Source organism: Pipra filicauda, unplaced genomic scaffold, assembly GCF_003945595.2.
Source record: "Pipra filicauda isolate LSUMZ 115617 unplaced genomic scaffold, ASM394559v2 scaffold508_size1329835_pilon, whole genome shotgun sequence".
Lineage (NCBI taxonomy): Eukaryota > Metazoa > Chordata > Aves > Passeriformes > Pipridae > Pipra > Pipra filicauda.
Window position 1 is genome coordinate 738,620 of NW_024104652.1, and position 22,759 is coordinate 761,378.

Genomic DNA, 22,759 nt, shown 5'->3' on the forward strand with positions numbered 1-22,759 from the left:
CCTTCCACTAGCCCAGGTCGCTCCAAGTCCCGTCCAACCTGGCCTTGGGACACTTCCAGGGATCCAGGGGCAGCTACAGCTTCTCTGGGCAACCTGTGCCAGGGCCTCACCACCCTCACAGGGGAGAATTTCTCCCTAATATATGATGACATCAGGATGAGAAATTAGTGACGAGAGTCAGGCAGGAGGCCAGATTCACTGAAAAATGACTCAATTAGCAATTTAATCTGGAACGGAGCTTTGAGCTCTAAATTTGGTAGGGAGGGAGGTAAAGAGCCTTATTTCAACACTGAGAAGTATTTAAGAGTAAGATGATCCAGCTTTCCAAGGTCTTGGAGGTGAGGAGGAAACACTCACCTGCAGGAACAGCTGAGAGGAATCTCAGCTTGCAGAGGTGCCCCAGTGAACCCTACAAACTCAGCACCACTAAACTGGGTTTAACTGGGAGCAGAACTGACTCACCACTTGCTCAGCACCTTCTCTTATGCAGCTTTTAATAAATCGGCCACACTGGTGGACAGAACTAATAAAACAATAGAAAACTCACAGATGATCTTGCTGGGCAGCAATGACTAAGAAATTATTGAAGAATTATTCAAGAAAAAACATCAGTTGCAGCCTCAGTGCTGAAGGAGGCCTTGGATATCTCTGGAAGGAAATGAAAACATGGTGTTTGGGTGCCTGTGTTTGGTTTTAAAAGGCAAGATGGAAATGGCAGTGTGAGAACTCACCCTCTGTCCTCATGCAAGTGTCTGATATGAGGACAAAAAGAACTAAAGAAGATTCATGGATGGGTCAGAGTTGTGCCCAGATTTTACAGCAAGAGGCAAAATCCAAATATCTTACACTGAAGAAAGGGCAGAACCTCGAGGATTTCTTCCTCAGTTGGAAGTAAAGAATTCCTGACAGAATTCAAACCTTTGAAATATGAGAATTAAAGCCTTTCAGTATTCCCCATTTGCACTCACCTGGAAGTGGAGAGCAACAGCAGGTTTTGCCATTAGGTTATTAAAATGCTCATGAAATTGTGGAGAGAGAATATCCTGGGACAAGGTTTCATATGGATCAAAGGCTTGTTCCTAAATAAAAACACAGAATTACATAAATACATGAAGGATGCAAGATATTTCTGTCCCAGCTGGTGCAATAATTTCCTTTGAGAAGCTGACACACAAGTGGAACTTTTCACGAAAATATCAATTTTGCAAAACAAATCCTGAGGAAACCACAACCCTTTCTCACTTCCAACTTTTAGCTGCACACGATTTTCTCAGCATTCCTCAACCTCCCAATCCCTGTGGCCAACACAAACTTTGTTTTGCTGAAGCAGTGGGAGGCAAGAGAAGTTCTTGCTTTCGCCCCATTTCACATGGAATGGCAAATTCCCTCCTCTCTGCCTGTAAAAAAAGGACACTGTGGGCAAAAGTGAACTTGGGAGACTGTCACAAGGAAAATATCTCCATCTGGGACAAAGCAACCCAGGGAAAAGTTCTCTAATCACACCAAGGGTTTCAGGTGCAAGAATTACGACTCTGGTTGGAGTATCCGGCTGTGATTCCTCAATATCAGCTACAGCAGGATGGGATGCAAACCTGACTGCACAGGAATCCCTGCAGGAATAACTCATGGCTGCCTCTGGATCAGCTGTGCCAAAGCCTGTCAGGCTGATCCCAGTCCCTGCAGATCCACTGGGCTGAATCACTCCTGACTCACCGGGTTATCCAGGATGGCACCGTGCCCGGGATAAAGCACATTCCTCTTTCCACCTTCATTCTTCCCAGGATACAGGCTGCCGAATTTGGGAATGCCAACCACCACAAAAGGCTGGTTTGAACATTCAGGTGGAGTCTCAGTTGCAGAGGGTCCAGGGGAATTCCTACCCGACTCATGGGGAGCTGCAATGGAACTCTTTGTGGGGAGCAGAGGCACAGAACAAATGCTCTTTTCATATGCAAATTGTAATTATCGCTCTCAACTCTCCTCATCGAGTTTAATCAGCACTGGCCACCCGTATTTTGGGAGAGGGGGGGTGAAAGAGGGGGGGTGAAAGAGGGGAAAGTTTGGCACTGCAGCAGCTGAAATTATTAGACACTCTCTAATTGACCAAACTGGTTTTCTTCAGCAGATTCTGAATTCAGTTTAGAGCCTGGTGGGTTTTTTGTTTATTCCACTACAGCAAACATAAAAACTCACAGAAACCCAGAATGGTTTGGGTTGGAAGGGACTTTATGGATCATCTCATTCCACCCCCTGCCATGGGCAGGGACACCTTCCACTATCCCAGGTTGCTCCAAGCCCCATCCAACCTGGCCTTGGACACTTCCAGGGATCCAGGGGCAGCCACAGCTTCTCTGGGCAACCTGGGCCAGGGCCTCACCACCCTCACAGACAACAATTCCTTCCCCATATCCCATCTAATCTTGCCCTCTGGCAGTGGGAAGCCATTCCCCTTGTCCTGTCCCTCCAGGCCCTCGTCAGCAGTCTTGCCCCATCTCTCCTGTGAGTTCCCTTCAGGTACTGGAAGGCTGCACAGGAGTCTTAAATTTAAAACATCCAAATTAAAGCCAGAGGACAATAACACCTCAGGACACAGCTGAGAGCAGAGCTGGAGCTACTACTCACAGTGTAATCCTGCTGTAAATCTACTGGGGGAGCCCGGCCAACACATACTCTGTGCTGGTTTTTTATATTTTTACTGCATTTTAGAAGTGGTTTCAGTTTATTCCACTTAGACTTTAATCAGTATTTTAAGGTTTTGGATTTGTTTTATGAGCCCAAGATTGAAAAGAACTGCATTGGGGATCTTCCTTAGAAGACCAATCAGAAAAAAGGGGTTTTACACTTGCAATGCTGCAAAAGTTACTGAACTATGGAATTATGGAATACTGAAAATAATGGCCTTCAGCTGAAGGAGGGAAGGGTTAGATGGGATATTGGGAAGGAATTCCTGGCTGGGAGGGTGGGCAGGCCCTGGCACAGGTTGCCCAGAGAAGCTGTGGCTGCCCCTGGATCCCTGGAAGTGTCCAAGGCCAGGTTGGACAGGGCTTGGAGCAGCAACGTGGGCTAGTGGAAGGTGTCCCTGCCCATGGCAGAGGGTGGAATGGGATGGGCTTTAAGGTCCCTTCCAACCCAAAAAATGCCATGATTCCATGGAGACATTAGCCTGATGCCCACACAAATTATTTCAATGCAGCACACAATTCTGGATTGGTGTTTGCACTGTTCAGCCCCTTCAGTGTGTGCACTGGCTTCCACCTTTTTTCCTCGGTGGATATTAAAACTTCTCCTATGGGAACACAAATATCAGCAAAACAAATTTACAATCTACTCACAATAGCTTGTTTTATCAGCTGCCTTCTGAAGATCACTCCAGAGTAGGCACAAAGACCCTCTGCCCTCATTCTGAGGCTCTCCTGCCACCATCCATCACCCTCTTACCTGTGTCAGCCATCAAGTTTCTGAATTTCCTCCACACCAGGAAAAAATTGTTTTATTTGCCCCATATTTAAAAAAAAAAAAAAAGTTTTGTTTTCCCCATACTCGAAATTAATGTTTGGTTTTCCCCAAAAACTTCCTTATCTCAAAACCACGACAATATTTTATGTTTCTAGACCTTCCAGAGATGTGATGCAGGAAAACAGACAAAGCAGGAAGATTCCAGCCCGTGAGGATTGTTTGGTTTTAATTATCCTTCCAAAGGAGTTGAAGGACCTTTATAATGGAAACACTAAGTGAACAACGCTGGCAGTGAGATAAGCAGAGCAAATAAACACTTCACTTTCATATCTCTCTTTAATGATCCCTTTTGCAAACACTTCCAGAAAGATGATCTCACCCTGGGAGATGATCAAATCAACAGCCCAGTTATTAAGCAGGTCTTGATCCATAAGAACTGAATGAATAAATTCAAACTTATTACCCTCATAAAAAGCTTGGAAATATAATCTGCTCTTCATTTCCTATGTAAATTTTTTCAGTGAATGACAAAAAAATCAGGTGAGATTTTTGCTCATTGGAAAGGATTGGTTTCCCTTTAAAGCACAGGATGACTAAAAGCAGCTTTTGCAATAAAATGAGATTTTTTTTTTCCCCCAGGATAGTGATGTAGTATTTCAAATTTTTAGTATGTTTTTCAGTTTTAATATAATAGCTACTTTAATTCATTGAGCAAACATTTCTCCTTATCATTATAAAGCAATTATGCTTCAATAACTTAAGAGCTAAGACTTGGTCAACTGGAATTCCCTCCTCAAGAGTGGTCTGTTGAAGCAATGCCAAGAAAACTTGATCTTTCTGGTCTATTCCTAAGTGAGTGGCACCAGGGCTCAAAGATCAGATCCTTTAAATGTGATCATTTTCCAGGTGGTGCTGGTGTGTTCACGCAGTCCTCAGATATTATGTTCACCCTCACATTTTAAAAACTGAAGATAAGTAAAAATTAAACAGAATTTTTATTGTTATTTTTAATCAATGTCACAATTTGAAGCTAAAAACCATATATATTCTTTCTCAAGACAGAACAACTCATTGATTTCCTCTGTAACAGTGGTTTACATGATTCCCCTCACATTTTAGGTCTAAAAAATGGGATTAATACACATCCCAAAGACTCCATTTAAACATGTCCAATGACAGCAAAACCTCCTCCCCACCTTGGTCACTCATTGAAGTCAGTTAAAACTGTGTGCTGGATTCTAAGCTGAATTGTCCTCTTTTTTTTCAGATCCTGCTTCTTCCCTTTGCACCTCTGCTGAATTCCAGAGTCATTTTGCACCTATTTCCAGGTCATGAAGGTACCTTTATACTTATATTCTGAACAAGCTGAGCTCTATCCCACTTGCTCAAAAACTTTAGTTTTGTGACTCCCTTCCATATTTCAGAGTGGTTTTATGGAATAGTTGAATATGGAGCATTTCAGAATTAAAAAAAAAAAAAAAAATCCTTCCAGTATTTCAGTGCCCACTAAAACAAAAAATACCTGACAAAATAATTGTTAATAATGTTCCAATATGAGCCACACCCAATAACTGTCCAGTGTTTTCCCTTATTCCTGCTCTTTAATATCTATTTTATAGGTCAATATGGGTATCAACAGCACTTCTGCTACAACCCTGACCCCATCAGCTGCTTCCCAGACTCACTGCTGCGTGGAAATACCTGTGGAAATATTTCCCATTCCAGACGTAAAACGATGCGTTTTCCTGAATTAAAAACCACCTTTCGAGCGATGTAATAGAAGCAAACATTAAAAAAAAACAACCCCAAAACTCCCCAGTTAAACACTGTTACCTCAGCAAGATCCTCAAAGCAGCTGCCAGCCAGAGGGTGGGGGCTGCTCTCATCCGTCATTTCCACGGTGTCCTCGATCAATCCCAGAAGCTTCACCGTCAGCTCGTGGATGTCTGAGATGTTGCTGAATATCACATCGATATCCTGCAAACATCAAAACATGCCTTAGTCCTGCCTGGGATAATTTATTCATTAGGTAAATACTGGAGTATTTTTTTTTTTGTCTGGACCAAGAGGTAAACGGAGAGGAGCCAACGAAAAGCAAGGAAGAAAGTCGGAACTCCAGGGCATTCCCAGTCCTTTGGGCATATCCAGCCTTGCCCAATTCTCACACCGTCCTTCCCAGGCTGGTGTGGTCCCAGGACAGGGTGCTGGGGCTTTGGACAGAAATTCCTGGCTTTTCCAACTGTTATTTGTCCCCTCTGCTCGTTCTTATTCCACAGAACAACAGGAAGGAAGCAATTTAAAGCAGGGAATTTACAGGTCAGATCCTCTAAACCACAGGTCCAACTAAATCAGCTCCTGGGCTCCTTCAGCAGAGGAAGAATCAGCAGCTTCCTTTCCCAAATTCTACTTTTAGATTAGATATTTCTCATACCCATTCCCAAAAGAATATTCCTCAACTCCAAAGCTAATATCACTTCCTTCTCCCCCTGTTATCTCTATTTGGATTCTGTCCTCACATTTGCACAATTCCCTGATACACCATGGGCTCCTGAGGAACGTCCACACCCAGCTGGAATGGGCAGCTCCTGCTGCCTCTTTTTAACCTAAAAATCCCAGTTCAGGTTCTGCTGGGTCCCCTTCTCCTTCTCCCACAGGAAGGATTCCCTAATCCCTCCTTCTCTTACCAGAGCTGTGCTTCCTTCCTAAACTCCAGCATTCCAAAAACGGGATTTGCCACATGTACAATTTCAACCAAAACATTTCAACCATTTATCAAACAGAAACTGCCTTCACAGTTAGAGAATCCAGAGCCAGGGGCTGTTTTACTTGGAATTCCTACAGATTAGAGGGCCCTGGGGTAGACCTCAAATGTCAATTCAAGTGTTCACCTGCATTCACTGCACATGCAGGTAAATAACTTAATTTTTATGTTAAGCAAAAGTGAAACTATTGCCCACATGACCAAAACAATCCTGCTGGCACCTGACAGGGAATGGTGTCCATTAAGCTGCACTCACACAACATTAATGGCAATTCCCCCACTGGATTTCACACACAGACAACACTCATTACTCAGTGACAAGACAATAAATCAGGTTTAATTTTACCTCCAGCACAGTTAAAATGGATAAGTTGTGGCTGCTAATGGAGCAATTAGCATTACCCATCGATAACCACTAAAGGACTCACATTGGGTGTGAAGAGTTTTCTGTTGGACAGGAAAGCTTCCCGAAATACTTTGATGATCAGGTTCAGCTCCCGCAGGTATTGCCTTTCCTCTGCTATTTCGTTCCTCACAAGGTCATAGTAGTTGAGTTCCCCAGAAGAAGAGGGCTCGTCCTCACACAGAGAAACCAATCCAATCTCATCCTGGTCAAACATATCCATCAAAACCTAGCAAAGGAATTAAAAAAAAAAAAAAAGAAAAAAGACATCAAGCCTGATTTTCACACTTGGCTCAAGCTCGGCTGTTTCCGTGTGTTCAGAGAAATCCTTGGAGTTTTTAATACAATCCTTTCTGTGATCACTTTCACAAGGGAGTAATATTTAAACTTTGGCAGCAGGAGGCTGGATCAGTTGCCAAAGCCATTTTTCCCTTTGGAAGTTAGTATGACCTAGAAAACAAGTTACAATTCATGCAGAATCAACTTTGAAAACAAGGCATCTTGCATAAGCCTTGGCCAAAACCCTCCTGGTAAAGACAAAATTAAACAAAAATGTTTCTCATTTTAATGGGCATGAAAACTAAAGGTCTCTTCTGTATTAGGAAGAAGAGCTGTCGTGACAAAGTGACATCAAGAGGGCCGTGACAGCAGAGAAATAAAGGACAACATCATTTTCTGTCCTTACACTGTCTGTAAGTACTAAAAAGTATTTACAAATTTTAGTTCCAAAACTTACACAGGCTTAACTTAAGTTTTTGCTTAAGGTCTGGAATGAATAAGGAGAAACCTCTGCATTTGAGTAAGACCAGGCTCTCCCTCCCATCCTCCTTTGGATATACCTTCCAAATGCAATTAAATTTTAAAAAATCACCTCTAGATACCGTTTTAATCCCAACTCTTTACCTTATCAGCACACATTGATACTTTAATGTCCTGCTGGGAGATCTCAAAGTGCCGGATATTGAAAACATAGTTTCCAGCCAGCTTTAAAATGTCAGCTGAGATGTATTCCAAGACAGCCACGATATAGAGAGAGACATGGTAATCCACCTTATAGCCCAGGACCTCCTGCAAAGTGAAAACAAGAGGAAAAATAAAAGGTATTTATTCCAGAAATTCATTTGGAATGACAATTAACACGTTGAGTTTTCTACTGAAATTGGTCTTGTCTGTGGTGGTAATTGTCAAAGTAACAGCCAGGGATAAGCACATCAAATGCAAATTGGGACATCTGCCTCAAAGGGAAAGCTTGTAAATGCTTGTGTCATTTTGCCATTTTAACAGATGAAAAGCTACAGAACTTTCAATGAATCTTCCTCTAAAAATGACACTCCTAAAAATAGGGTTCCTGCAAGGAAGAAACCACTCCTGTACTTCATTTTTCGTCTGTAGCTGTGCTGATTGCAGGACTCTGGTCTTAGTCTGAACTGAGAACAGAGCAGGTTTCACTGTCATAGAGTCCCAGGATGGTTTGGGTTGGAAGGGGCCTTAAAGCCCATCCCACTCCACCCCCTGCCATGGGCAGGGACACCTCCCACTAGCCCAGGTTGCTCCAACCTGGCCTTGGACACTTCCAGGGATCCAGGGGCAGCCACAGTTTCTCTGGGCAACCTGTGCCAGGGCCTCACCACCCTCACACACAAGAATTCCATCCAAGAATCCCATCCAACCCTGCCCTCTGGCAGTGGGAAGCCATTCCCCCTTGTCCTGTCACTCCAGGCCCTTGTCCAAACTCCCTCTCCATGTTTCTTATTGGTTCCCTTCAGGTCCTGGAAGGCCACAATCAGGTCACCCCAAAGCTTCTCTTCTCCAGGCTGAGCAATCCCAATTCTCTCAGCTTTCCCTTATGGGAGAGGTGTTCCATCCCTCTAATCATCCTGGTGGGTATATAAAGTAATTAAACTTTAATAATGAAATCCTAATCAGAAAAAAGAACAACAGGATGAACCTTGCATGTTCTCCTCAGGACACACGTTCCATATCCTGCAGAGCTTGTTCCACAGGGCCTCTTACCTGGGACAGGACTGTCAGGACCAGGTAAACTCTTGCATTTGAATAAGGCAAATTTGTTCTTATCATGCATTGGTGCATCCCCTAAAAATCAGATTCTGTGCCTGTTTTCACACACTTCTAAACCAGACTTGACCCAAAAACACCACTGTTGTCTCGGAAGATCTTACTTCGTGCTGTTTTCTTGCCTAAAATCTCTTCCCCTCTCGCTGACCCTCCTGAACTGAGACACTGTGAATGAGAACAGCACAACTAGACCCGAAAAAGGGCTTTAATTTCTGCTTATGCTCAAGCAAAGTTTTCTCAGCAGCTGGAAACACCTTTGCAGATCTCATGATTTTTAAACCCCAGGCTCCAGTGGCATTCAGCAGTAACTCCAAGGACACTGGCACACATCTCAGTTGACAGTACACAAGGAACAGGACCTACTTGTTCTCTCTTCTTCTGTTTTGGTTTCTGCAGCATTTTGAGACAAATAAAGGCATCAAAGCAGCGCTGCTGAAGTAGGGAAGGTATTTTAAGTTTTATTTATGTTAAAAACTAACCGGTCACATTTCAAAGAAGAGTAGTAATTAACACACTGATGCCTATGATGAATTTAAGGATCTACTTTTATTATCACTGTAATAAATTCATCCTGTTCTATGGTGACTCTTTACTCCCTCAGCCAATGAGAGAAACTCCTTTAATGTCACACAAATTAAAGAAAGACATGAAAGGTTATGCTGGAGGGCAATACCACAGCAGAGGGGGTGAAGTACCTTCAGTAAAGGATGGATTTTGTCCACAGGGAGCAGGAGAGGGTTCCTTCTTTTCCGTTTCTCTATGGCAGACTGAGCATCAGCGATCGCCCACTTGTCTATGGGGTGAGGAAATGTCTTTTGGACCCGCTCCTGTCCAAACACACAAAGTGCACTGAGATCAACCACAGCCATCAGAGAGAAGTTTAAATAAAACACAGCACAGCAAATTACTTCCCCTGTAGTACAGACAATTATCCTCCTCCTCAGTGTTTGCAACACGTTCTCCTAATTGTTCTCTCCCTCTTACCCAACTCGGCTTCTCTCTTTGCAACATTCCCAACCAACCTCCCTGCCCTGGGCACCAAGAACTCCTTCAAATCTCCTAAAACACCTCCTGATCTATCATCTTTACAAGAGCAGCAAGAAAACTCAGGTTTAAGTCTCTACTTCCAGTGGATGGTGTCCCAGCCCATGGCAGGGGATGGAAGTGGGTGGTCTTTAAGGTCCCTTCCAACCCAAACCCTTCTGGAATTTTATGAGACCAGGAGCCCAAAATATAGACACCATCAGGAAGTACTAAACAGTTTACAGGCTACAAAAAACCCAAGTTGATATTGTTCCTGTTTCAGAAAAGGGTGTAACTTGCCCAACAGCAGGTCAAGTTTATGGCAGAAATGAAAAAGGGAAGGATGAGATGGGAAAAAATGGTGAAACCTTTGTGTCCCTTTGATAAAAAGGTTTTTGCACGTATTCTGACATCTGACAGGAGGTCTGAGGTTTTCTTACAGGCAGGTTTTCTTAGGGGCAGCTTTTAAATATTTGCATGTGGCCATTTAATGCTCAACCTTCTGTGTCAGTGCCAGGTAAGGACACGGTGACCTTTCCTCTTGGAGAGCGGCCGACAGCGCTGGGCTGGTTCACCAAAATGGACCTTCCTCGAGATCCTACCAGGAGATCATCCCAAAACATGGAGATAATGTGGCATTCAGATGTCCTTCAACATGGAATCATAGAATTCCAGAAAGGTTTGGGTTGGAAGGGGCCTTAAAACCCATCCCACTCCACCCCCTGCCACGGGCAGGGACACCTCCCACTAGCCCAGGTTGCTCCAAGTCCCATCCAACCTGGCCTTGGACACTTCCAAGGATCCAGGGGCAGCTTCTCTGGGCAACCTGTGCTAGGGCCTCACCACCCTCCCAGCCAGGAATTCCTTCCCAATATCCAACCTAAACTTCACGAGTAACACGCTCCTTCTGCACTCCAACTTCACTGCTTCCTACTGTTTTCTTGGGAACTCTTTTAAAGGCTTTTTCTATTTATAGAACATTTATAATTTGAGATTTTTAGACCTTGATCTTGCAAATACTTAAGTCTAACATCATGCACAAACAGTTCCATTAACTCCAGGCTGGTATGTAAATATCTGCATGATAAACTTTAGAGAGATCACAGCCCTCATGTTTTCTCTTAACTGCTAAAAACAGCCCAGGAGCAGATCCAAAAGCCCTTATCCGTGGATCTCGGATTCCTGCTGGCAGCAAAACCTCACCCACAACCCAGAACAAAACTGAATTATAATTTCCCTGCTCTGGAAGGGTCTGAATGTATCGACCTACACAACATTTACACCTAACTCTGTGTTTTTAAATGAAATAACTTACATTGCCAAGATTAGCAATGTTTTATTCGGAAAACACACAGGATTTGGCATTTGCTGTGACACTCCCAAATCAGAGTTGAGGGTTTGATCAGCTGGGAACTGCAGAAAGAACGTGGAATTTCTCAGCTCCACATCCAAAGTTCAAATCCACACTCAAATCAGACTCTCCAACCCCGAGAGCTATTAAGTGACTATTAAGTTTTGCTTTTACTTAGTGATTTGATAATCTTTATGCCTCACTATATCAAAATACATTAATCATAAACCAAAATTAATAATTAATAATTAATGTTGAATAAAGGGCGTCTCACAAAAATCTAAAACCCTTCAGGCAATTATTTTGCAAATATATATTTTTACATATTTTATGCATATATATATATTTTTTCTTTTTTATTTCCATGACACACATACAAAATATTAGATATTTTTGTGCATTATATGTATTATTCTTTTTATTTCCACGACATCCATAGAGAATACCAGACAAGGACTTCATTTTGCTCCAGGCTATAAATCCCAGACATATAGATTAATGTAAAATTAATACTCTGCAAAGCTGTAACGGGTCACAGCCACATGCAAGCACTTCCTCCCTCCAGACTCCATTAAATCCTCATTTTGGAATGATGACACAAAAGCAGACAGCTGCAATAATACAAGAGCCTCAGTGAGTTCAGTAAAGTCCCAGGAACATCCAACTCTGTTCCCTCAGCTGCACAATCCAGCCCTGACAACAGTAACCTTTCATTCTAATATCTCCTTTTTCCCCCCGTGTGTTTATGTCAAGAAGTAAGAAAAACTCTTAAATCCAAGGTGCATTTGAGGAGTAAAATAATGCTTCAAAGCATCCTGCATTTACAAAAACGATGCTGAAAAGAAAAATTCCCAAAATTTCTATTCTTAAGGACAGGAAGACGAGTTTCCAATTAAACTTGCTGATAAAATCTAAATAGAATCAGGGAGTGGTTTGGGTTGGAAGGGACCTTAAAGCCCATCCAGTTCCACCCCTTCCCACTGGCAGGGACTCCTTCCACTGGACCAGGTTGCTCCAAGCAAACATTTTTTGGGGTTTTTTTTGGTTTTCCAGTCTGCAGTTGTACCTCCACATCTTGGACAGTCCGGGGCTGAGCGATGCACAGCTTGTTCAGCAGCTGAAGGATCAACTCCTCAATGTAATACAGGGAATCTTCCTTTGCCGACAGGTTTGGGTGAACCTGCTGCTGAACCTGCCCAAAGGAATGACAAGAATTAGGATTTTCTGGGGAGAAAAGGACAGTGCTGCAGTGCTGCAAGCTCACACGGGTTCCAGTCGCTTCCCACAAGTTTCCCTGTGGAGTTAAGGTGGTAATTCCTACTCCTGCAAGCAAAAACTACGTGTTTGGCCGTTGTGGTGGGGAAGGAGTTTCAAGCCAAGGCAGATTTCTGCCAGCACTGCAGTGAAACAATCCCTGTGGGTTACTCACCCAGGACTGAGTAACTGCAGTTCCATTACTAACCCCAACGAGTGACTGTTGTAGTCACCACCTGGAGCAACAACTCGCCCTACCTGGGTGACTGAACAAAGGAGCAGCACGGACTCACCAGAGGGAAAGACTGGATAAGCAAGGAAAAGCTGATTCCCACCTCTCCCCAGAGCAAGGCAGGGTAATGTGTTTTATCTCACTACACGGAGATTAATCCCAGCTTTGGTTTCCAAGGCTAAACCAGACCAGGCAACCCAAAACAGGCAACCTCAGCATGTGCCCACAATTCGCTCATCCCGGGCCACCAGGATGTTTTCCCACTAAAAATCCCCCCAACAAAACCACCCCACCTTAAAAACAACAACAAAAAAAAAGCTCTCGAGAGTTAGTCTCTACACTCAGTTTTCCCTGGCAGCCTCTCAATCAGGAAAGCACTAACTAGACCTCAAACTATAGCCAAAAGATTCGTAAGGAATACAATCCAGGGAAATTCCCTCCTCTCCCCATACAAATTCTATGTTAATCACCTCGAAAAAAGTAACCTGACATACTCACACTGGCATTCACAAGAAAATGGGTTGGGAGCTTCTTGGGGGAAGACAAGAACACCTTTGGGTCCAGTTCTGATCCTATGAAATACAGGCACTTCCAACTCCAAACCCCCTGGGTGAGACCCCAAACCCTGGGAGGCTCTGAGGGCTTCCTCCAAATTTAACAGAATCCCAGAATGGTTTGGGTTGGAAGGGACCTTAAATCCCATCTCATTCCATCCCCTACCATGGGCAGGGACACCATCCACCAGCCCAGGTTGCTCCAAGCCCTGTCCAAGCTGGCCTTGGACACTTCCAGGGATCCAGGGGCAGCCACAGCTTCTCTGGGCAACCTGTGCCAGGGCCTGCCCACCCTCCCAGCCAGGAATTCCTTCCCAGTATCCCACCTAACCCTGCCTGTCCAGTTCTGTTACATAGTTTTTGTACAGCCCTGTAAATGTAATTTCACTTTCTGTGCCTCAAACATGAATCTCTCTCTGCGCTTCCTAGAACTGTTTCCCAGCTGACATGGATACAAGATCCTGAAAGAAAGAAAGAATCCTCAAGAAAACCAAACCCACTCCTGGAAAACTCTTACTTAAGATGCCAGTTTTACAACAATGGTCAGGGCATTTCATGTTCTTCCTGGACATGAGAGTTTAATTCACAAAACAATGGAAAACCAGGAAGTGCTGAGTTAAGGTCCCTCCACATATCTCTCACAGAGCACCACTATAAAAAAAGCAACTGCTAGCAAGGGAATAAGATGGAATTTTATGTCCTTACAATGAACGCTTAAAGATGCTCCAGAGGACTGACAAGAACAGGAACTGTCAGAAGTTGAGGAAGGGAAGACTTTTTCCCCTCAGGAGCAGAGTGGGAACTCCCATTCCCTGTATCAGACCACATTCTACTCCCACCAGTCACCCACTGTACACACAGACATCACTGCCACAAAGAAAAGGACTTTATTTGTACTTAACAGCTTCTGCCATGTTCTCCTCAGCTTTCTCAGGAGCACATGGACATCCAGCAAGGCTGAGGGGCAGCACAGGAGCACAGAGTCCTCCTCAAACACTGACAGGGAATCTCAGTCTCATACAAGGAACACAAATCCCAGAATTCCAGAGTGGTTTGGGTTGGAAGGGATCTTTAAGATAATCTCATTCCACCCCCTGCCATGGGCAGGGACACCTTCCACTAGATAGGTTGCTCCAACCTGGCCTTGGACACTTCCAGGGATCCAGGGGCAGCCACAGTTTCTCTGGGCAACCTGGGCCAGGGCCTCCCCACCTTCACAGCCAACAATTCCTTCCCAATATCCCACCTAACCCTGCCCTCTGGCAGTGGGAAGCCATTCCCTGTGTCCTGTCCCTCCATGCCTTGTCCCCAGTCCCTCTCCAGCTCTCCTGGAGCCCCTTTAGGCACTCAAAGGGACTCTCAGGTCTCCCTGGAGCCTTCTCTTCTCCAGGTGAACACCCCCAGCTCTCCCAGCCTTTCCTCCCAACTGTTCCATCCCTCTAATCATCTTCATGGCCCTCTATCATGGAGTTAATTTTCCTTCAAAAGGAGCAAAACTGACAACAAAGCCCAACATTTTTTGGTTGAGACAACTCTTCCCTGAGGATCTAGAAAATCAGCTTCCATTTGAAATGAGTCTGCCTGCAGCATCCTGGAAGGTCCCTGAGGTACCTGTGCACTCCCTGGCTTCCAGAGAAGTTATTCTGACATAAGCAATGAGAAAAATAAAATATTTTTGTTTTATCTGACTGTTTGTCAGAGCAAAACAAAAACACTTATAAAAGCCGTGCACTGGCTGATCAAATCAGATGCCTCTGGATCAAGCAACACTTATTCTCTGCAGTATTCCCCTTAATCCTGACTAAAAGGACTGGAAAAGCAAGGAGGGATTGATAAACATTGGATATACACAAAAAAAGCAGGAGGAATTACTGAGGACATGTTCCTTAGGGAAGGTACATCCACTGATTTCAGGTTCAGACTGAAATATCTGAGCACAATTATATAAATTGGCATGGAACAAACACACCAAAGTACACTGGGCTGAATATTATTTGTCTGGTAACTGTTTAAGGGTCAAAATACCCTTTAAAAACCCCACAAGGTGTTCCAGAGCTGTGCTGCAAGAACTGAGCAGAAGGTATCACAGACACCAGATTTTTTACCTATTTTATCTCTGAAACAGTGGAGTGTCTGGAGCCATTAAAGAGGCAGATTAGGATTAGCAGGACTAATTTCTACAGTGTCATTCACATGGGATTATTCCTCTGGGAGCTGTTCCAAGGAATGGAAATTAAATAACAGGTACAAGCGTGGCATTTAAACTTGGCCTTAAGGCCTTTCTGGGGGACACATTTATTTTTTAGATGGGAATTCCTAAACTGCTGCTTCTCCTGCTCCTCTCCTCTACTTCTCCCTACTTTTCTACCCCCCCCCAACACGTGTATGTTTGATGAAAAGCCACAAAAGCTTCTCCAGAAATGAAATCAAGCTCAAAATTCCTTCTCAGTAAGATGTTAATAATCCTGTTCAGAAAAAGATGAGGATAAAAACCTTTCATGGAGATAAACAGTATTAAAACTACAAACAAACTGATTGATTTTTTTTTTTTGGCAGGGTTAATTTTGAAGTGCAGGAATTCTGGTGTGAAGTCTGAATGTCACTAATAGCTGCATTTGGGGTAATGCAGAACCCCAGAGTATAAAAGCAATGGTCAAAGGGTTGCATCTGATATTACAAAAAGCTGAGGAAAACAAAATCAGGAGTAAAAAATGAAAAAACCTTCTTTTTAGCCTGTGCTAATGGGACAAACCAGCAGTTTGGCCGTAATAATTATACATATTTTTACATAATACATGTATTTTGATGGTAAAAACACATCTAGAAAACTCCAGTTGTTCCACAGTGAGCACAAGAGCAAAGCAAGAGATGGTTCATTAAAAAAAACCCTGAGAACAGAAAAATCCCAGCATATATCATCAGAAACACATGGATTCCTATTCCTGAAAGACTTGACAGCAATATCCCATTTCTCTACTCATATTCAAAACTACATTTTCAGAAAACAGAATTCCAGAATTACCTGAGATTTCAGAACAAGAAGTTTCTCATTTAAAATGTCTGTGCTTAGGTTGGGGTTTTATTCTTCCTTATCTTTTCCCTCCTGAAGATAACCCCAACCATGAGAAACACAAAACATCTGCTCCAAAGGCATTTTTAATCCTGCATCTGGATGATGCTCCAGAGGAAGGCAACCAGATGTAGTAACTTAAAAGTTTCTGATGATCTTATTCAGTGAAAAAGGAGGTTGATATTCCCAACTGATCGATATTCCCAAAGCATAATTCTTTAGGAAGAACCACAAATATTAAAATACTTGAAGAGAAATCCCAAATAGAAAAAAAAATTTACAAAGTTGACATTTTTATCTTTAGCTATTTAACTACACTTTTCCTCTAAGATACTGTATTTGAGGGGAGGGTGAATTGAAGGAGGAATGATGGCTGGTGCAGGCAGGGAATCTGACTCTGAAACAGCATCAAAGACTGTCCTAAGATCTCCTGGGATCCTGCTTGGTGCAGACAGAAAAAAATATATTAATAATGACCCAAATACACACCAACTCCCCTTTCTCCACTTGATTGTTGCTTCCTTTTATACACAGGAACTAAAATGTGGGTCTGTTTACACGTAAACAAACCATATATACATTTTAATCTCAAAAACTGATGGGAATTTAAGTGTTTGGATTTTATCCAGCCATATAAAATGCTTTGTTTAAACTGAGATAAACCCCAAGTGAGCCTGGCACAGCCTCTGCCCTGTGACAGGGAAGGGAAACACCACGTGGAGATGGTTGTGCACACACCTCAATCAACGCTGATAATTCTCCCAAAATTCTCCTAATTCTCCCAAATGAGATGAGATGAGAACTGCCCTGGGTTCTGAATTCAGCACCCAGGGGCTTCCTCTCCCCACTTATTACATCCCACCCTTCCCAGGAACGGCTCACTCAGGTAGATGGAATTATTCAGACCTTGAATCTGAATCCCAGAATGGTTTGGGCTGGAAGGGACCTTAAAGCCCAGCTCATTCCACCCCCTGCCATGGGCAGGGACACCTTCCACTAGTCCAGGTTGCTCCAAGCCCTGTCCAACCTGGCCTTGGACACTTCCAGGGATCCAGGGGCAGCCACAGCATCTCTGGGCACCCTGTGCCAGGGCCTCCCCACCCTCCCAGCCAGGAATTCCTGTAACCTGGAGACAGTGAAGACCCTCAGAGTAATTTCTTTGTGAACCAGTTGGTCACTGAAATGACATTAAAAAACTGGGGAGAACAGAGGCCATGGGGACAGGAAAGCCAGGTTTTCCACGTGACCAACCCTCTGGACTCGAGGAAGGGGAGCACAGCACTCCCTGAGAGCCTGGCAAAGGGAATCCGTGAGGGAATTATAAAAGCAAATAAGAGACTCAAGGGCTCCTCTGGAAGAGATTAGATAACGCTGTGCAAAGAGAGAGAGGGGTGAAAAAGCAGGGAGGGCAGGAGAGGTGGAGGGGAGACACACAGGGGCAGAGGTCAGGGGGTTCCCCGAAAGACAGGGGTGGAATAGGATGAGAAAATGGGAAAAGCACACACTGGGATTGGAGCCCAATCCTGAGGCATAAAGGCATGAGGTGAATCACGGCTCCAGTGGTTTTTGATTCCTGTGACTGTTCTCCAAGCCAACCCAAACACTGATTTCCATGTTCCACTTTACCAGCACAGGTAGGAAGTGTTTCTTCTGCTGAAGCTGCCAAATGAAATCACACCGTTCCCATTGAACACCCCACATCTAAAATCCACCTTCATTTCACGCCAGTGGCTGGGAAAACTCTCCTGTTACCATTTGCCAACTGCAGATTCCAGTGTCAGTAACTTCAGGTAAACAGTGTAAAAAAAATAAAAAAAAAAAAGAAGCATGAAAATAATGGGATTTAAGTAAAAGGACCAGTCCTCTTTGGTTCCAAGCTGAGGCATTCATAGAATCATGGAATGTTTGGTGGGAAAGGACCTTAAAGTCCACCTCATTCCAAAGCCCTGCCATGGGCAGGGACACCTTCCACTCCAATTCATGTTTGTGGCAACTGCAAGTCTATAAAGGTCCAGACTTCTGAGTTCAAATAAACATATTTATTAGAAGCTAAATGACCTAACAGATTTCAAACCTAAATATAACTATTTAAAACTACTTAACAAGTAACTTTCCTGTTGGAATTAGAATGCATTAAATAATAATGAAATTAGAATGCATTAAATAATAATCTCCTATAATGACACTGTAATACATTAAATAATTCTAACCCAAAGGGAGCCTGATCTGCCATGGAAAACATGCAGGGAATAAAGTGGGGCACTCCTGCACTTCTCCCAACGCTGGCCAACCCCAGCCATGGACCTCACACAAGTCACATACACTAACTCCCAATATGTTTTAAAATATAGAAGCACTGAACTAATGTAAACTTCAAAAAAAAAAAAAAAGAAAAGGCCTCAAAACGGTCTTTTATATTTCTCCACACAACATTTGCTAAGAATAAACCCTTTAGTCATGCTCTAGAAATTTGATGAGTGGTCCAGAGCAATGGTGGAATTGTTTTAGAAAATGCAAATAGTGCCCAGTGCCAGGATTATCCCGACATGTGGTGCCTGCAGAGCCGTGGGGATTAAATGTTTGACAGTCTCTGTTTGTGGATAATGGAGAAAACCCAAAACAAGAATCCCTGTGAGATGCTTGTAAACTTAATTTAGAAAAATCAAAGAGCAAAGCAACTGATTACACAGCTCTTGTTTACAGAAACAAGTTTTTAATTTGCCAGCAGATTTGTAAAAGCCAACACAAATGATAATCCCAGAATCCCAGGATGGATTGGATTGGAAGGGACCTTAAAGCTCAGCTCATTCCACCCCCTGCCATGGGCAGGGACACCTCCCACTAGCCCAGGTTGCTCTAAGCCCCGTCCAACCTGGCCTTGGACACTTCCAGGGATCCAGGGGCAGCCACAGCTTCTCTGGGCAACCTGAGCCAGGGCCTCCCCACCCTCCCAGCCAGGAATTCCTTCCCAATATCCCATCTATCCCTTCCCTCTGGCAGTGGGAAGCCATTCCCTGTGTCCTGTCACTTCAGGCCCTTGTAAAATTCATGCAGAGGATGCCCAAGAACATTTTTGGGGTGAAAAAAATCCATCCGTACAAATCCAGCAACACATTCCTCACTATTTTCAAAACCAACGCACACCAGCTCCATGGAATCACTCCGTTTTCATTTTGAATTTCCAAGTAACTGGAACAGTTTATTCCAGGTAGCACCGGAAGGTATTTGGTATTAATGAATTTGTCAACCACAATTCCCCCCAAATTTTTTATGCAGTGCACATTGAAACTGGGACCTGGGAGTTACACACTCAGTTGGCACCACTGAAATTCAGGCAGGACTGTCATGGGCACCCCTGTAACAGCAGTTCAGGTCACCAAACCTCAGTGACCACATAAAAATATTGTCTCCTTCTGATTCACTAACTTTGACAGGACTTTTATAAGGAGTTCCAATATCCTCACTCCCTACTCAGATTTCCAGCACAGCAGCAGAAGGAAATAAAGTGTTTTAAGAGCAAGGACAAAATCCCAGCTAAAACAGAGCCAATGCTTGAAACAGCTTTGAATTTTTCAGCTTACAAGATTCCCAGGTGCCAGTGCTAAGTATTAGGGCATATAAATATATAAAATCTCATTTAAAGATGTCTTGCCATTTAGTTTCATTTTTTTTCTTCCTAAAAAGACTCACACTGGAAGGTGGAATTCAGCACCACCAATTTTAAAGAGTATGACTCTTTAAATGAATACAAAATGTTGTTCTAAAAGACACATTCTCACCTTTTTTTTCACATGTTAAAGTAAGAACTGATGTATTTTACCATTTTTCCCCCATTCATGATGTGTTAAGGGTCAACTGTGTAGAATTAAACTAAAGCGAGGGTTTAAAAGTGTTTGATAAAAAGAAATGACCTTAAACTTGCTGAAATCATGATGAAAGAGACTGGAGCTCTTCAAGGCATGTTCTGGACTTAAAACCCAAGCAGCAAGGAAATATTATATTATCCATCTCCATATCTTTCTGTGTTTTAGAATGAAAGACTTCTCATACCCCAACATGAACAAGGAAAACCAAAACCCTTCCTTCTTTTTTCTGCTCCCAGTTTCTCTCCTTCAAGAAATGCTCATTAAAGGGAAAAGCTTCCAGGAATGGAAATAGCATCCAGGACATTAAAAATCCAGCTTAGGAGTTCAAAACAACCCCCTACTCCAGGTGTTTGACTAAAAAGTTTCCAAATTTTCTTTAAAATTTTCATCTCAAAGCAACCTGCTCGGAAAGATCACAAGTAATCTGGGATGAGTGGATTTTTAAACCTCTTCAGGACAAAATTACAAACTATTTGAAAACAGGGGTGATGATGTTTAATAAATTCTGTACTTAACACAAAACCTGATGCTCTCACACTTGGGATTCAGTGCCACACTCTCCTAGAAATAACTGAATAGTTATCTTGGATAATCTCACTATCCAAGTGAAAAAGTAAAGCTTTTGTAAACAGAACAACCCATAAATTTACTAAAATATTCTGGTTTACTCCAGCAACACTCCAGTGTTTATTTTAAAGACTATCTTTTAAAGAATGTATTTAAACTGCCAGTGTCTCCCTGCCTGCAGGAACTGACAGTGATACAGTTTTGGGTTGACTCACTGATACTGTGTGTTCACACAAGAAATGCACATTAAAGTCTCATTGCTTCATGCTCCAGGGTGGGTCCTGCAGACAGGGAACTTTCCCCAGGGAAAAAAAAAACCAGGATATAAGCAACTACACATTTTTACAAGCAGCCACTGGTATCACAACTCTTATTTTGGAAAGCTGAAATTCCTGCTCTTTCCACCAAAACCAAATGGACAAACAGAAAGAATTGGTAAGAGCAGCATGAATCCACCAATTTTGACACTATTTGTATTTTAGGATGATGAAAACACCTTTAAATTTTAAAGAAACCACGTTTGGGAGGATGCTGGTTGGTGTCAAGGTGCTGTTTCAGGTTAGATTCAAGAGGCCAGGAAAAGAACAGCGTGGAATTCTCTAAGACACTGGAAAGCAGCTACTACAAGAAGGAGATTTAGGAATAAAGAGCAGAAAATCCAGGATTCTCCAGCCAGGTAATCAGGGGTTTCTCTGCCAGCCAGAAGACTACTTAGCTGCCTTGTAACACAAGTGACACGGGGGCCCAGAACAAATGCAAATCTACTGAAAAAAAATCAAAGGGAATCGTTGCCCCACAGCATCAGTATATCTATTCTTGGGGAAAAAAGGAGAGAAACCACTCATGAGTGCCTGCAGGACCTGTATCCCAGTCCTGCCCAGCAGCAGAGATCCAGATCAGCTGGTAACTACGAACTATGGAATAATCCCCAACCTTTGGGAATGACACACAGCAGGACATCGCTCCCACCAACACCAATTTAACCACTCCCTCCACTGCTGGGGGTGTCCTTCCAAAGCGGGGTGGGCCGGGGGCTTCCCTGCCATGCAGAACACATCCTAAAAGGATAAATTTATCTGCTGTGAGGTTTCCAGCATGGTTTATCTCGTTCATGGAGTGGGAAGATGTGTCAGGAAGCACAGGGTGGCTTCACCCTGCAGGACAGCCCGGTGATCTGCCGGGTGTTACCCGAGTGCCAGAAGCACCTCGGGTGGGTGCTCAGCGAGGGAATGAGGTTCAGGAAAGAGCCTGGAAAAGCCGCCCGGGGGAAAGGGATGCAGGATGCCATCCCACTGCACATCAGCAGTGTTACCAGGCTGCCCAGAGAAGCCTTGGCTGCCCCATCCCTGGAAGCGTCCAAGGACAGGTTGGAGCAACCCGGTCTAGCGGAGGGTGTCCCTGCCCACGGCAGGGAGATGGGCTTCCAGGTCCCTTCCCACCCGAACCACTCTGGAATTCCAGGATTCCAGGACTGCCCTTCCACGATCTCGCCCTCCCCGCACGAGCCCCAGTTTAAGGCAGGGAGCGAACTTTAATCAAGCGAAGGCGAAGCAGCGCCCGTCAGGTCCATCACCCGCCGCAGCATCCGCACCCGGAGCAGCTCCTCGGGAACACCGGGAGCGCCCGACGGACCGGCGGGAGGCCGGGGGGGGGGAACCTCCGGGAGGGCCCCTTCCCTTCCCAGCGCTCCCCGGAGCGCAGGTGCCGCCGCTCCCCCCTCCCCGCCCCGGGACTGACCTTGCGCAGGGCGGGCACGAAGAGCCCGCGCCATTTCGGGCCGTTCTCCTCGCCCAGGAACTCGTAGGGCTGCGGCGGCGGCTGCATGGCGGCCGCTGCTCCGCATCGGGGCCGCGCCGCCGGGCGCTCCGCTGCTCACCCGCCCGGCCGCGCCGCCATGGCCCGGCGCGGGGGCCGCTCGGGGCTCGGCGGGGACGGGGACGGGGACGGGCCGGGCGGGGACGGGTCGGGCCGGGCCGGGCCCCGCTCGCTGCGGCCCCGCTGCCGCCGCCGCCCTGCGCGCCTGCGCAGTGAGCCCGCAGCGCCCCCCGCGGGCGCCGCCGGGAGCGGGGCTGGCCCGGCTCCGGGGCCTGAGGGTGTTCCCGGCCCGCGGGGGATCGCCCCGGCTGGAAGGTGGGTCCCCGGCTGG

At 44.6% G+C, this 22,759-nt stretch overlaps 1 protein-coding gene across 1 annotated transcript in view; it reads right to left on the bottom strand.

Annotated features, from left to right (window-relative positions):
- The window catches only part of SOS2 (SOS Ras/Rho guanine nucleotide exchange factor 2), a 42,652-nt gene extending 20,175 nt beyond the window's left edge, over nt 1-22,477 (bottom strand). The window contains exons 1-7 of the mRNA XM_027744420.2: nt 22,351-22,477; nt 12,137-12,262; nt 9,392-9,523; nt 7,524-7,688; nt 6,646-6,849; nt 5,290-5,433; nt 969-1,079 (exon numbers count right to left, since the gene is read on the bottom strand). Of these exons, the coding sequence (XP_027600221.2) occupies nt 969-1,079; nt 5,290-5,433; nt 6,646-6,849; nt 7,524-7,688; nt 9,392-9,523; nt 12,137-12,262; nt 22,351-22,437 (969 nt within the window). The 5' untranslated portion in view covers nt 22,438-22,477. The remainder of the gene's footprint in view (nt 1-968; nt 1,080-5,289; nt 5,434-6,645; nt 6,850-7,523; nt 7,689-9,391; nt 9,524-12,136; nt 12,263-22,350) is intronic.
- Nucleotides 22,478-22,759: the final 282 nt, after the last annotated feature.